The following is a 17,268-nucleotide window of genomic DNA, read 5'->3' on the forward strand; positions in this document are numbered from 1 at the left end:
TTGTCAAACTTATTAGCATAACTTGTCGGGGTCGCTCTACCTGTCCACACACGTCCGTGTCACGTTAATATTGGCTTTACCGCTATGTCTACTCCACGCTGCACATGTCTACACGTTGCTACATTTTACTGGCGAACATGTTAAACTTTGCCCCACTTAATATTGGCATTTGTTAGTTTCCTTAGCAACGCATTCTTTGCGTGTCTTCAGTTTCCCCACTTTTTTTATATTTAAATGAGAGGGTATACAACAAAAGAATGGGTGTGAGGTGGAGAGAAAGTGAATGAATGCGATGATTCAGTGATAGTCATGCATGTTCCATTGACGAGTCGGGATACTCCGCAGCACATACCACGACAAGTCTAACTTTGGCAGTTTGGTGACTTTGAGTGTTTCTCTTGTCTGACCGTGGGTCCAATCGGTAAGTCTTATCCTGTGGTGAAAGTTATCCTTGTACGGCCTATAGGCCTACAGTGTGTGAGTGTGTGTGTGTACGTGTGTGTAGGTGTGTGTGTAGCTGTTTTCAAGAGATTGTAAAGCGGCTGAGATTCAATCAAGTTTTAGTTTCTCTTCTGTATCAGGCTCCACGTATTTTCACGATTTCAATGCCGATCGATTGGTTGGTCTGCATGTTTCGTGAATTTTTCCCCGTCCGTTTAATGGACTTTCGCTAACCCAACTTAGACCAATCAGAAATATTGCAGTGAAGTAGTCCTAGTTGTCGGTGTATCAAAGGTCCTCGACGGACTGACCTGGCCCAGGACTAGGCTACGGAAAGTCAACTCCTGTTTTGCTATCATGATATTTCGTCTAGGCCTATTTCGCCGTCACAGTTCACATATCCCCTAAGCTTAAATATGCGTTGTCACTGCACGTGCGCGTGCAGGGCACGCAACCGAACGTGAAGTAGTAATCAAACCGTGGTCAGGATTGAAACAATTATTTTCAGTACGTTCAGGAACGCTCACGAATTTACGGTATCCACGAACAAAGCTATTGTGTCGAAGTTCACCGAAGGACAGGTGAACCAATTTACACTTTCGCATTCATCATTCTTCAGTTGGCGCACAGCATTTTGCTTTTAGGCCTACATTTTCGTCTTTCTGGAGATCGATCTTCTGGCTATTAAAATCGGTCAGATCTTCACGAATTTCAAAGAAAGATGGCTACACCTCGCTCTACGCTGGGCGAATAAACGAAAAGTGGACATGTTGAGACAGATAGGGCGGGATCGTTGAGAATTGTATTGTTGTTTAACGACCTCTCCGCACCCCCAAAAGAAAAGCGGTAAAGCATTAGCAACACAATAGCAGAAGTAAACAGGTATGGAAAACATTTTTGGTACGGGTAAAGGGCTATGAATAGCCTTTCTCATTGTGGTTGTAGGCCTACAACCACCGGCGTGCAGCAAAGCAAACACGTTGATACTCGGTAGATATATATTTCTTCCGCCGTCCCAGGTAAGTAGAGCTGTCGCGTTGTTGATGAATAATCCGTCCGAGATAGTATCAACGATTAGAAATGTAATTTATCAAACCGAAGCACTCCCTGTGACAAAAATTTCGGCCGCGTATTAAAAATAGCACCATCGGTTCTTAAGCGAAAATTCCAAACATCTTGTTTATACTTGTTTCCTCGCCACACAAGCAAATTGGCAATTTTCGTAAATGATACGATCTTTCAGTTCGCTATGGATTTCTCTAAGCCAGTCCCGTGAACCTTTTCTCTTAGGTAAATCGTTATCAGTGTAGGACGAAACTTTGCTATGTTTGCAGTAATGTGTAAATCGGTTTAGCTGCCAGGTTGGTCGCAATACTAAACTACAGAACGTCATGGATATAAAACAACGCCATTGATTGGTTAATTGGGTTGTACTATTATTGTAGCACAACACAGCAAGTTAGAACAAATTCATAATGTCGGTACAATAGCTACTTAGACCATGCAAATTTTTGCAGAACCACTCTTTCAAACTTTATTTGCGGAGCTTTAGGTCAGCGTCTAAAGTAGTTGTCCTTTACCATATGACAACTTTCTTCCAATAAGGTTGCTCGTTTCATTTTACACCTGCAGAGTACTTAGGTTTGTGTTGATAGTGGAGATATCGCTTAGGTGCAATTCACCCGCCGCTGCTAGCTAACATTATCACATGCTGTTTCAAAGTCCACCGCGATGACCGCAGAAGATAGTGTAGTTGTGCCCAACAGCCAGGCGAGCGACATGGAGACCGGCAGCAAAATGCACGCTCCAGAAGGGGTTGCTGGAGCAAGGAATGAGACAGCTCTTTTACAGTTGATGGAGCGTACTGGATTCAACATCATCCAAGAAAATGGACAGCGAAAGTATGGAGGTCCTCCACCAGGATGGAAAGGCGTACCGCCTGGTCGCGGATGTGAAATTTTCGTCGGTAAAATACCACGAGATCTGTTTGAGGACGAGCTGGTGCCGGTATTCCAGTCTTTGGGTGAAATCTATGAGATGAGACTGATGATGGACTTCAGTGGCAATAATCGCGGGTATGCTTTCGTCATGTATACGAACAAGGAAGATGCCAAAAAAGCTATCAAACAACTGAACAACTATGAAATTCGGAAAGGGCGATACCTGGGCGTTTGTGCTAGTGTTGACAATTGTCGGCTCTTTGTAGGAGGTATACCAAAGAACAAGAAAAGGGACGAAATACTCCATGAAATGCAAAAAGTAACTGAAGGTGTTGTTGACGTAATTGTCTATCCAAGTGCCACAGACAAATCTAAGAACCGAGGTTTTGCATTCGTCGAATATGAAAATCACCGTGCTGCTGCAATGGCAAGAAGAAAACTCATCCCAGGTAGAATACAGCTATGGGGTCATCAAATCGCCGTTGATTGGGCCGAACCTGAACAAGAAGTCGATGAAGAGATAATGAAAACGGTAAGTTAAATGCTCCTTTGCATTGTTGTCAGCGAGTAAAATGTGAAAAATACATATATTCTCAGAATATCCAAATAGTGTACCAACGATGAATTAGTAAATAATAGAATATCAAAAATATTATCAATGTTAGGTATTTGTAATGACTGTAAAGGTAGGTAGTTGTAACTTGTATTATACTTCTATGTCTACAAAAAGATATTAGCCAATTGAATTGTTTCTCTGAAGTCGAAATATTTTTTTTAAATATATGAAGACTATGCCACGAAGCAAGTCGCGTGAAGCAAGCTGTACAGGAGTACGACCGATTGAAGCCCGAGAATGCGTGTGTGTGCACGCAGCTTAGGTCAGTTGGGTGCTGAGAACGTAAGAATACAAACTTGTCGTCTTATGTTCAAACATTTTTGATAAATTTTGGACCAAAATAACGGGAAAGTGACCTTTCACCAATTTTTCTGCGAAAATCCGGCAGTTTGGACAAAAAGAGGACTTCCTTCAGTGACCGAGTTACAAGAATATGTGCCGGCGAGGTGTACACAAGTCTCATTTATAGCGCTCGTGCCGTTCTGGGTCAGTCATTTTCAATGACCTGCATGCTGGATGTGTTCAAGATGAAAATGAAAAGCTCCCGGTTAAAGGTTTTCCTTCACTCTGATCTAGCAAGGTGGCAAATCGAGGCAAAGTATCGCGCAGCAAATTGATGGCTGTGGCTGAACAAGTTTTGACCGTAATTTTTGAAATAAATAGAAATGTTTCGACCCTAAACACTTGTTAGCCATGTTTTCTGAGGGGGTGGAGTCGATCGCCTTGGAAAGGCAAACAACATGGCGGGGCTTTGCAAAGGGAATTGTATAATGTGCCAAAGCTATTTGCTTTAATATGCACGATTTTGCGGTTATGGGTTTGAAAACATCGATGCCTTGTGCAATGATGAACATGTATATGACAAATCATTATTTTTTAAAAGTCATTTCAAAAATTATTTCCAAAAGTGTTAAAAATGCACGAGGTACATATCTATTACAGGTGCTGTTGGTTAATAAATTGCCAGAACAGTTTACACATTAATAACTGAAGCTGAATATCAGAGAACAGACAACGTTCTGCATAGAGTAGCGAATGAACACTCCCTTGTCTATTTTATAAAGAGAATTTCTGTCCTCAATCCTCCAAGTTCAAGGCACTTCATGATTTGGTAATTAATCTTGTGCTACACTTTGTGTGGTAGTTAATACAATAAATGTGTGACAGTGAGTGACTATAATCTTTATTGAAAATTGGCAAACAGCAACTTCTGAGCGTCATGATATTTTCAAGCTTATATACACAATCATTTCAGGTTTTTTGCTGCTGTAATTTTACAAGGCTGAGAAATATTAAAATCCACTATCAGTTAGAATCATGTGATAACTGCTGAGCATATGTATGTATAGTTTGTCTGAAAATGTAAAAGAAACTGTAGATAGGCAGGTGATTGCATTGGACTGTGGAGTAGAATAAAGAAGACAAGAAGACAAGCCTAGAATGATGCACATTTCCTCTCATGGTTTTATGAAATTTTTCCAGCTGTAACAAATTTGAAAAGATTTCAATACAAAGTGTGGATGTGTGCATACATCCTCTGAGTTTCCAGGAAGTAACATAATTCAGTTTGTGTCGTATATTACCTGTGGAAAGACACACTTTGTGTTTAATACTGGGATATTTTAAAGTTATAAGATTGGTATTGTCATGGTAATTTATAATAACATAACCATAAATCAAAAATTGTAAGTTACAAGATTGTTTGTATTTACTTTTCCAGAAGTGTGTTGTATGTTGAATGAATTATCCAGAAGTTTAATGTAACTTACATGAATTTTTCTGAAGCTTAAATACAAAATTTAATCGAAAAAGACTTCTGATTGTAAAACTTTTAAACCTTAAATATGCAACAGGTTAATTTGTTTATGTACATCCACACTGTTGGACATGTGCCAACAGGATTGACTCTATAGTTACCTTGCTGTTTAACAATGCACATGTGGGCCCTGGTCACATGAGGTCCTTTATTTGTGTTCTCTTTTTCTTCTTTTTTGAGAACAACATTTGTGAAAATTGTTCCAGCTTATTGAATCAGAAAGCAATTGAATACAAATTTAATAAAATCATACTGTAGTGTTATGGACACTGCACTTTCTATGACAATATAATGAAGAATATTGGACATGTGCCAAGCTATTTGCATTTCATGCTGGTAGTTTGAAAAAAATCATATGGAGAAAAATGTCATCACAGTAATTCTGTACAAGATATATCTAACATATGAATCATAATTGTGTTCAATATTTATGAAGGATTGATATGACATAAGTTTGTTAAACATTCCTTGTCTTGATCTGTCTGTTATTGTGTTATTTTCACCCCATTTTCCTTGTTATAACATGCTGTACTGTGTACTGTGAATGTCTTCACTTGGATTAGCTATTATTCTCTGTGGTCTCTGTACAGTATAATGCTAGACTTTGTTCTAAAGATCTTAAAAGATGCATTAAAAGTCATCTCCTAGGTAACAAATGACCATGATGTAATACTTGATTCAGTGAGCTATGACTAGTATTCATGAGTAATTTTATACCTTGGATGTTCCACGACAACACTGTGAACTGAAAAGAAATAGTGAAACAAAGATATTATTTCAGTATGAAACCAGAAAACCACAACAAAAGACCTTAAACATTAGTAAGTTTTGTGTACATGGAGGGATATTCTTCAAAAGAAGCAGCAATGATTTGGACTTTGTCAAACGGTCAAAGTCACTGGTTTTAGATGGAGTCCTTATCAATCTTGTACTATTTTACAAGCCAATATACTATCAAGCATCTTGAAATTAACCGCGTGGTTTACAAAACATGCCAGTGATCATATTTATAGACAGAAATCTGAAAAAAATCATTGATTTCTTGTACTTACCTGAAATGCATACAAATTCATGATGAGCTGGATGCCTTTGCTCTAATACAATTCAGTAGAGTTACAATTGCATCACTTGGTGGTCATGTGATGTGTTACATCAACATTTATTTTTATTTGTGTCCATGTTTATTTTGTGTGTGGCTAATTCATTTTGAATTATCAAAATAACCAAATAAGCCAGTTTGTCCCAAGTAAAGTTAATTCAACAAACAATAGTGAAGAAAAATGAGAAATTGCATGATTGATTTGTCATGATGGCGAAACAAATATTATGGTTGAGGACTAATATCTTTTATAAGACAAAAACTTACCTGTCATCATATGGATGTTTTCCGGCTTCTTTTGAGAATCCCTCATGGTATGGTAGTAATCTCATGGTTTGACACACAACCACCTTTCTCGTTGTCCAAGCCTCCAAATGAAGCAAGAAAATTTGAAGGAAAGCTTCAAATGATGGCATAATTGTATTGATTAATATCATATGAATGCTTGAGGTCAGTTAATATCATAGTCAGTTCAGAACCATGGAAATGTTCTTACAGTGTAGGTAACATTTCAGTCATATTGTACACTTATTCACCAAATTTATTGTTATTCATGCTCTGCAAACCTTTAATTGTTTGGTGGCCTTGTGAGTGACTCCAGTGTTAATGTACTAGAACTGATGAGAGGTTGTTGAACAATGCTAGTAACCCAATGCATGACCTTGCGCTACTGTGAGGAGCTTAGAACAGGTTTCTACAAGTGATGACATTCAATTTCAACTATGGCCAACTTCTGTTTACTTGGTTATGCCAAAGATAATAGGAGCCTAACTGCAAATCTTTGAAGTGTGGTTTTAATGTTGAAGAGGCAAAAACAGAAGAAAATCAGTAATTATAGAAAGTTTCAATGTGTGTATGTGTAAACCAATGCCATAAAATATTTACTGTAATTTTTGGATCAAAAAAGCTAGAAACATACACACAATTATCAAGTGGAAAAGTTTTTTTTAACTTTAGATGGTGTAGGTGCAGTTAATATTGCAACTTAAACTGATTTTCTTTAGCTTTGTTGCAATGTGTGTGTGTTCATCATCAACAATAGTGCGCAAGAAAATCTTTTGGTGATTTATACAAATACAGAAGTTGAATTAATACAGTATCTGTATAATTTTATGTCCTAGTTTATAATTTCAGATGCAGCCATGAAACATGAAACCCAGCTTATTCTGGAGAATCTTTTAACCTGTTGATTTTCAATTCCCTGTTAACAGGTCCGCAATCATCATTGATAACAGTGGGTTTGGGCTAAACCATGGCAGTGAAAGGGTTAAACCTGGCTGTTTTTATAATTGATATTTCATAAGATAAAGCTTATTATCATTTTGACAGCAATGCGATTGTAATTAAACAGATAGTAGATGTATCAATCATGTGTAATAGCTTGATAATGTCATTGTAGCTCAAATTTCTCCCAAATTATCAATCAGCTCAATATCATTTAAATTGTCGACTGAAAGCTGTGTATAAACTCAAACTTTCATTTTTTGTGTTGAAATTTATGTGTCTAACAACAATGAAAAATGTGTGTCATGAACTTTTTCTATTGCTACATGAATTCAACTTTCTTCAATTTAGAATTTTTTATAGTTAAAATTTCAGGATGCTTTTTTCTAAAGAATAATTTCAGAACTTGGTAACAGTAAAGTTGCTCCTCTTCCCTAAAATGATTTCTCTGATATACTTTGAGCTGATGACACGCTGAAATGATACTGAAAATTGAAGAACATTGACTACATTGTCACCCTGCCTTGACAAACATACAGCTTTTGTTTTATCTGTAAATTGTAAATGGAACGCATGATCATGACCTTCTCAAATTCTATGTGAAAAAAATGCAGTTTGAAGATAGGCACCTTATACATGAATATCAATGAAATTTATGGACAATCAGAGAAATTTTATTTTGCCATTGTACAATCTGAAGTGGAATTGGCAAGTGTAGTTCTATAATTTAATTGACCAAATGTTTGTATCCTTATGATGCATGGTTGCATGACTTATGCACTTGTGGGCTGAAGAAACAAAGTTTCAACTTCAATTTCCATACAACTTGTTGATGAAAACAGAAAAGAAGTGTTTAAGACCAAAAAAGAAAGCAGATATCAGCGACGTTGTGACTTGAGGTGTTAATACATATTAAAATATCTCAACATGAAGTTGTTTTAAGAATTTGGTATGTTGAACAGTTGTAAAATCTAGTAATGTTCAAATTAATCACTACCATCAAGCTAGTTATAAACCACCTCTGAGCTAAATAACTGTACTATTGTATTATAGGAATTTATATACATCATCTACTAGTCATAGCAACTATATTAGATTATAGACAAAAAGTTTGTAAATGAAAAGGCAATGCATACAGAAGTATGGACTTTGGTGATGTTCAATTCAAAATACGAGACCAGGCATACTGTAGGTATACAGGCATATTACTCATTAGTTATACATATTTTGCCAGGTACCATATGTTCTCTTTGTTGGCAGGGATATAACGACCCCAGAGAGATAGATACCACCATCAGATTGTACTTATTTGTGAAATCCCTACTGTAAATTTTAACATAGCCAGCCCATATAATCCAATTATACAACAACTAAAGTAATCGTATTACATAACAGTTACTTTCTCAAATGATGAATTTTTAAAAGGCCGATGTGAAATTTTGACCTAAAGACACTTAGTATTAAGCAACTGAAATAAATGCAAGTCAGCACATGTGTTACAACCAGTCATAACAGGCATGCATTTCTACAGATTGATATATGCCTTGAACTCCATTGTCTTCACTGTGATAGGATTATCTGAATGCTGAGCAAAGTTCATAGGGTAAATTTCCATCACCACCCACATTACGCAGTTGTAAAGTAATAGTAGGGTCTCAACTAAATAGAAAGGATTGTGATGAAATTTTTGTGAATATACTTTTTTTTCCCGTGATCTAAAGTGCATGTACTATTAAATAGTGCAACCCATGTTTGTTTGTGATACCAGAAAATAAAGTCTTTCGTGCATTTAATAGCCTATTGCTCAGTGATCAATGTATAATCATGATTAATGCGTGGAAAACAATATCTCTAAATGTTAGGAATCTCAAATTCACAGTGCAGGAGTAGTCTGATACCATATCTTCAGAGATATATTATGCACTTCCTAATGAAACATGAATCTGTTGCATAAATTCTCTCAATACAGCAAATACAAGTTGATGAGTTTTATGGTATAAAAATCCCTTGGATATGTATTTTCCCAGTGGAAATAATAATTATATGAGATTTTATTTTCCTCACAGCATAATGGTTTCACTTCATCAGATAAATCTATATATTTAGAGAAATGAACAAGCTAAAGTTTCAGTCACTTAATTGATAAATTATGTTGTTTCATATCTTTGTTGCAAAGAAACTAAAATGTGTTGTATGATTCATATCTTGAAGTATAAATTATTTACTGAGTGAAAAAAACTTTGATGCAGTCTCTGTGTAAATGCTTACAAAGATGACATTTTAGCTGGATAAAAAAATCACATCACCTGTGCCTGTCCTTGTACAGCCTTGAATTGCAAAAGCAAACACTAAAATAGTGATTGAACAAATTGAAGCAACTTTGTATTACTACCATGGAATTATTCCAAAGCTTTGCAAGACAGAGATTTATTTCACATCACAATCAAACTCTAGATGTGAGCAGAACAATTCTGCCCTAATGCTTGTATGAGCTGTTCATAATATTGGCATTTAAATAGAAAGCTGGACTTTTTTGGTGCATTTTCATTTCAAAGGCTCCTAACAATTAAGGGATATATGTACATATAAACCAACTTTGGTTGAGATAAGTCAGAAAACAAGGGCTAATGATCAATATATGTAAACCAGGTATATATACAATGCAGGAATCCTATCTAGAAATAAAAAAGACAATCATGATTCATCCCTGCATGTCATCATCTTAAATAAGTGCAATGTGATCAAGCTGTACAGGCATTGAAGAAATATTGTTGTGACATGTTTGCCTGTCATTAAATTAAGTTGTAATGTAAACCATGCACTGGGAGTTCATTTTGTGGGTTGAAAAATATGTACAGCAGCATCGTAAGTGCATTCACATGAAATGATTTTCATGTAACTTCAAAAATGAAAATTGTTCAGTTGACAAGAAGTTGGCAGGCTGTAGTCTAGGTTTGCAATTTAGGTCATAATTGATGATAGATTAGATACAAGATTGAGGTACTGCTGATTTTGCCACGTGGCTGACTCACATCTCAAGCTAGCACAATTGCACAATACCATTAGGCCAAAGTAATTAAATTCTTTGTTTTGCGTCCCAACCCGCCTAGGTTTTTAAGGTTTTCATGAAAAACACACACTGTGTATTTGAATAGGAAATTTTAGGACATTACCGCTTAGCTTTTCTGAACTAAAATTTTGTTACAATTTTTTATTTGCTGCGATCAAATTACATTGTGTTAATTTTGTTGTGTGTGTTTTTCAGCCGCTTAGCCGCGTACCTTTTCCCATTTAGAGTGGACGCAAAACAAAGAATTTAATTACTTTGGCCTTATGCTTGTTTACACGCCATGATAGCCAAGTATGAACAAAATATTGCCAGATTCAAAGTAGATTTTCATGATAACATATTGTGTGAGAAAAAATGCTACTTTGGAAGATCTCAGTGGTTTTTATGAGATATGTAACAATGATAACATGTTTCAGGATAACTGTTAAATCAAGCCATATTGGTTCAAAGTCCAGGGTATTTGAAGTGGAGACAAGTGAGGCATGACCTACAGCAAGCCAAACATGGGATGGACACCTAAGGGATCATAATAGCATAAGTTAATTCAACAAACAAATTTTTTTTCTCTTACATCAAAATACCTTTCCAGTGCTGAAACTTTGAGAAAGGGGAACTGAAAGAAAATATTTTCTTTTGTAGTGTATATTAATGTGTATGAGAATAATATATTGCTTCTAAGCATAGTTCATTGAATTCTATGATATGTTTTTGTCATTGTGTACAAAGCATTAAGTCACATAGTAACCCTTTTATTTAAATATTCATAGTATTAGTGTTATTATATTGCAATACAAACCTTGAAATATGATTTTCAGGGTCTGTCATTGGCAACAAATATATTATTTATGACAAGTTGTAGATTTCTGTGAGTAAAAACTGCTGTCAGAAGCTATTAACATTACCATGGTGGTGCAAAAATTATATGTCTCAAATTTTTGCTGATTTCTAGCATATCGCAACTCATGTTAACCTTATTTTTGTCTATTTGATCAATTTTTTTATCAAGCTGTCATGGGATCAAATTCTTTTCTTCACCTGCTCAGTGCAGACAATTTTCCCCCAAAAATAAAGCATTTCTCCCTTAGCCAATCCAATTGATAAGTCCATGCAAGCTAGGACAATACTGGAGAACTCCACAATTAGCATGAGCTGAAACTACAAGGCTTGTAGGAAAATTCCAGAGCATGACCAAAATGTTTGATTTGAACATAAAAAGGAAGTAACTGTAATTTCCCTCTGGGAATATGAGTCATAATTTATCATTACTGTAGTCATAAACAGAGAAATTACAAAATAATGGTTTTGTCAAGGGATATGTTTTATGTAACTTCACAATTTTTGCTGTATATTGGTTACTGGTTTGTCTTGTTAGCTCCGCTGTCAGCGACGCGGAGCTTATCAAATAGGTTGATTTTCCGTCGTCGTCGTCCGTCGTCGTCGTCCGTCGTCGTCGTCTTCTGTCAACAATTGCCTTCTCCTCTGAAACTGCAAGTCCAATTGCTTTGAAATTTTATATGCAGTTAACTTTGGGTGACCTCACTTAAGTTTGTTCAAATCGTGGTGAAATTTGCATATTTGTATTTTGGGGGCATTTTTTGCTGTTTTTGGTAAAAAAATCTTCTTCTCTGAAACCGCTTGTCCGATGTCTTTGAAATTTGATATGCAGTTTACTTTAGGGTGACCTTATGTAGATTTGTTCAAATCTTGGTGAAATTTGCATATTTGTATTTTTTAAGGCAATTTTTGTCATTTTTGGTAAAAATCTTTAAAAATCTTCTTCTTCAAAACTACCAGTCAGATAGCTTTGATATTTGGTACATATGTCCTTAGGGATAATCTATTTCAGATTTGTTCAAATTGTGTAGAAATATGCAAATTTGCATTTTTAAGGCAATTTTTGCCTTTTTTGGTCAAAAAATGTATTTCTCAAAAGGTGCTGGTCTGATAGTTTTGAAATTTGGTATACAGGTTTCTACAGATGAGCTAAGTAAAATATATTGAAATTATGGTGAAATCTGAAATTTTGTATTTTTTGGGCAATTTTTGCCATATTTGGTTAAAAAATGTGTATTTCCAAAACTGCTCATTTGATAGCTTTGAAATTTTGTATACAGGTTCCAACAGATGAACTTAATGATATTTATTGAAATTATGATGAAATCTGCAATTTTGCACTTTTGGGGCAATTTTTTTCGTTTTTGGTCAAAAAATGTGTATTTCCAAAACTACTCATCTGATAGCTTTGCAATTTGGTATACAAGTTCCTACAGATCACTTTAATGATATTTATTGAAATTATGATGAAATCTGCAATTTTGTAATTTTGGGGCAATTTTTGCCATTTTTGGTCAAAAAATGTGTATTTCCAAAACTACTCATCTGATAGCTTTGAAATTTAGTAAACAGGTTTCTATAGATTAACTAATTATTGAAATGATGATGAAATCTGCAATTTTTATTTTTGGGGGCAATTGTTGCCATTTTTGGTCAGAAAATTTTATTCTCAAAAAACTACTCATCAGATAGCTTTGGTTGACATGTTCTTAGGGATGATCCGATGTGATATATTCAAAGTATGATGAAATCTTCAATTGTGTATTTTTGCAGCTATATTTTTGCCACTTTTCTCTGGCCACTGCATTGAGCTATCAAAGATTTCCACCTTCTTCATCAACATGTGTCAAAAATAGTTATTCTCTACATAAACACAGCGGAGCTATATCGGCCGTTAGGTTGCTTGTTTCATAATGCGTGTAACATTTTATTGTAAATACCCCTGGAAGCTAAGAAAAAAAAATAACATAGATGTAGCAGTGACTTGATCCAGAGTATAAATGTTGTTGGTTGTGAACAGTAATTTTGCACAGACTATTGTAAAACTGTGTAATAAACTCTGCATAAAAGAAATTCCATTTGTAACAGGGGTCTAAGCAGAGTTGAATAAAAGATAGGTTAAATTTCCTAATATGCAGGTATTTCTATATATCTCTGTAAATATTAATCGTACACTGCATGTTTTGAATATATCACTTGCTTAGCAACCAACATTTCTCCCATTTCCTTTGAGAACTCAGCAATTTTATATATTTGCTACCTACACTTTTGCTGTTGAAAACAAAAATAATTGTTGTGATTAGTGCTTGCATAGACGTTTATGCATGCTGAAAGTCAAGCTGAAAGCCCTGTTATCTATATAATTTTCTCCTATCAAGTATCATATGCCGTATTTCATTTCATAATGCTTAAGAAAATTATATGCTAGATGCCTTATTGAATGTGCATGGTGTCACAATTAGCTCAACCCCTCTCTAACTATAAACATTAAGATGGTATTCCATAGATGCTACCTCCTTGGACCCCTGAAATATTGAAGCTTTCAATGAATTTCGAAACAAAATCATGTCTGAGGTAAATAGTTTTCAATAGATTCTAACCTACAATGTGACTTGCCTAGCTTATTTTATGGTCACCCAACCCCCAACTGACGGCCCACCCCCAACTGACGGCCCACATTTAAAAAAACAATTAATGCATAACATCTTGCATGCAGAATTCTTCATGCAAATGCCAAGCTACACCAAGCATGCATTAATTAGAAATTATTTTGCAAGTATGTGTTGGCGTACTGAATGTAGTGGAGATCAACAATATGATGTGCGAGGTTTCTCATGAATATGCATGAATATATGTTCTGGTAACTTATAAGTTAATATTAACTGTAGTAAAGAATCATTGATTAGACTGTTGTAATTCTCATTTCCTCATTCAGGACTAGTGTATCATTCCTCTATTATTTAAGTACTAAATCAGATCAAATAAAAATCAACGCAGTTGTAACACAGTAATTACATAAAAAATGCAGATAATCCCTTGTCAAAAATAATTTGCTTTATGTGACTGTAATGGAAGGAAAAACGTTCATTATGTATTCTGTATTTAGCAAGAGAGACAAGAAGAAATGTGTTTTATAATATTACTTGACAGAAAATCCACTGTGAATGAATAATTCAGAGTCTTGGATAACCTGCAAAAACAACATAGATTGTATGTGCATGCAGTTGTGGTGGTGAAAATTGTTGAAGGTGGACTAGATGTTTGCTTTCTTCAATTGTACCAAGGTGTACCAGACATCAGAACATTCCAGAGTTGCTATGTTCATTGCTTATCTTACTAGTAGGGTGTGATACCAAATAGTCTGCATATAATTACTTTGTAGCAAACAGTCTCTGTGGCCAATAATGAAATATCCCTGCAGTGTTTAACATACAAACCATGCATTTTAATAGTAAAAGGCCATTATTTACTGCAGCATCATACCGTAATTGTTTTACTTCCATACAGGTCAACTGTGATATTTTCTCTCTTAGTGACATGAATACATTTCTGGGTGAAGGAGTGTCAGTTCTATCAGTGTAATTTGGAAAGCAAAAGCCAATTGTAATCATAACAGCCCGGATTATGATACATGCATGATTTTGTTTTACATTCTAAATGTGTACGCCTCTTGATGTAAAATTTGTAGACTGAATATTGTTTGGACAAACTGACATTCAGAAATTTTAATTTTTCAGAGGCACATTATAGAAATGGTTAATAAGGTCAGCTGTGTAGCCTAGCTGCAATACAATACTTCACTCAGCTTGATCAAAATAAACCAAAGAAAATTTGTCATTGTTCTGTTGTCAATTTTTTACTGGAAGTTTGAGAAACAAAATGCCAACAGCCAACATATATGAATATCATTTGCTGTCAAATTGCTAATTGTTTGGCTCTGTCAGGTGTTAATGCAATCGACCCTGTCTATAAGCACAAACAAGGAAAACAGTGTTATAGTATCATACATGCAACTATTACCATTGATATGACTGCAGCAAAATCAGTAGTATTACTTATCAGATTGTTGTATACAAACACATAAAATATATAAAATATATAAAGATAAAGAATATAGTTGATTGCCAGGGTAAAGATAAACCTTGAACATCAGCAAATTAAACAAACAGCATACAGGTGCACAGTTATTGACAAAAAATAGTGGCAACAACAGTGTGATGCTTTTAATTGTCACTGAGTTATGGGCAAATTAAAGTATATATTCTTTGGTTAGCCCTTGAAATAACCTAGAACTGAAGTATAATATGCTCACATGTATTACCAAATATTAATTCTGTTATTTTAATGTTTATTTCTAAACTACACTGACACATTCCATATTAATCAAAGTATCAAATTCTGCCTGTCAAGTTCATGATGTTGCCACAGTAATGACTGTCAACTGATAAAATGTGATGGTCAAACCATATGCCTACCAACAAAAATGTCATAAGGAACAATTAGATAAGTGCTATGAGATATTGAGCGCACACCAGGAAGTTGCAATTGGTAGTCAAAGTGATTCATATATGCCTTTTTTCTTTCAAAGCCAGCATAAAGCTATTGCAGTGTAAACATTACACACATGCATATGATCTCTCTACTTTTTTTTGCAATCTAATATAAGCTTTTTGGGATGACAGTTTATTCAGATAGTGCCAACGGTGTGACATTCAAGGTGCCTCAGTGGACTGACAGCTAATACTAAATTTCCTTTTTTATGTATTTTCAGGTCAAGGTTCTTTATGTCCGCAATCTGATGCTGAATACAACAGAAGAAACAATCGAGAAAGATTTTAATAAAATCAAAGAAGGGTGTGTGGAGAGAGTTAAGAAGATTAGAGACTATGCTTTTGTACATTTTGCAACTCGTGACGATGCCATTGAGGCAATGAATTCAATGAATGGTATGTGTTTCACAAGGTTCCATCTTATGCATACGTTTACCATATGACATGCCAATATATCTGGATTCAAGGTGCATGGCTTGATTTGTAATTTAAAAATAGGTTCCTTGGTGTGAAAATTAATCTTCTATTTCAGATTTTTGTCCATAAAATATCATACATATGTACAAATTTAAGTCATCTTCCAGTACCAGTAGTTTACCCCTAAAATGATCTATTTATGTTCATACAGCCAGCTGTCTTTGCTGTCCATCAGTATCATTTCCTTATTCATTGGCCCTGGATTTCAAGTCACAATGTAGATATTACCTCAAATAGAGAAAAAGCCATCAGATAATCTGTATTTACATGACATTGATATTCATTGTTTTGAAATATTAATTGAAGTTGAATTGTTTTTGGAATGACAGGTGAAACTATCGATGGTTCCATGATAGAAGTTGTTCTTGCCAAACCAGTTGACAGAGAGAATTATGTACGTTATACAAGAGGTGGTGGTAGAGGAACCTTTCCTCAAGGATGTGTCCCACCATATGCATTTGATCCAAACTATGCAGCGTCCGCTCCTCCACCACCAACTTACTATGGTCAGTACTCAGCAACTGGAAACACAAGGTTTGGAGAGTGAGTATATAATTACCTTTCTGTCTTGCTTGTATATCAGTACTTTAAAGGTAGGGGACTGGATCCCAGGGATCAAGTTTGTTCTAGTCTGTAAGAGGATTATGAAGGTTTAGCCTTTTGTTTTCCATTGAAATTGTAATCTAGTAAGTAAATTTCCTGGCGAGATAATCTGACGCCTGAACCATGCCTTAATTTTTAATATCCATGTGAAAAAAATGTATCTCAAGTTAAAGCATTAAATAGAATTGTTTGATAAATATAAGCTCCTCTTTTAACAAATCAAAGTTTATCAAGTAATATGCTTGGTTTATCATTTCATTATATCATATTTGTTTGTAATATGCAAAGCACTCAATTTGCTTCCATGTCCGTGACATATATGTACTCTTTTATTGGTATGTTTGCACATGCATGCAGATTTATTCATGCTGTGATAAGAAAGTGAAGTATCATACAATTATCATATTTTGTATTGTTGCTATGACATCATACTTTTTTAGTCAAGGGCGAAATTTTTACCTGATTATATTACATCAGGCATAAATTCCCAAATTATATTATTTTAAAGAATGACAGATTATAATAGTTGATGAATCAACATTCGTAGAAATGAAGAAATAAGAATTGTTCAGACTGCATGTTTGCCTGCTTTTGTAAT

The 17,268-nt window shown here is 35.0% G+C and overlaps 1 protein-coding gene across 20 annotated transcripts in view; it reads left to right on the plus strand.

The window, feature by feature from the left end:
• The first annotated feature begins 217 nt into the window (after positions 1–217).
• Positions 218–17,268, plus strand: part of LOC139114782 (APOBEC1 complementation factor-like) — a 28,129-nt gene continuing 11,078 nt past the window's right edge. For 10 of the 20 annotated variants that reach the window (XM_070676689.1, XM_070676696.1, XM_070676702.1 and 7 more), the window contains exons 1-4: positions 280–421; positions 2,074–2,913; positions 15,812–15,986; positions 16,397–16,610. In XM_070676689.1, coding sequence (XP_070532790.1) covers positions 2,173–2,913; positions 15,812–15,986; positions 16,397–16,610 — 1,130 coding nt within the window. In that variant the 5' untranslated portion in view covers positions 280–421; positions 2,074–2,172. Of the gene's footprint in view, positions 422–1,305; positions 1,461–2,073; positions 2,914–15,811; positions 15,987–16,396; positions 16,611–17,268 lie in introns of those variants that run through there. The other 10 variants (XM_070676690.1, XM_070676704.1, XM_070676700.1 and 7 more) reach the window with 6 other exon arrangements.

This window comes from Ptychodera flava, chromosome 16 (genome assembly GCF_041260155.1).
Source record: "Ptychodera flava strain L36383 chromosome 16, AS_Pfla_20210202, whole genome shotgun sequence".
Lineage (NCBI taxonomy): Eukaryota > Metazoa > Hemichordata > Enteropneusta > Ptychoderidae > Ptychodera > Ptychodera flava.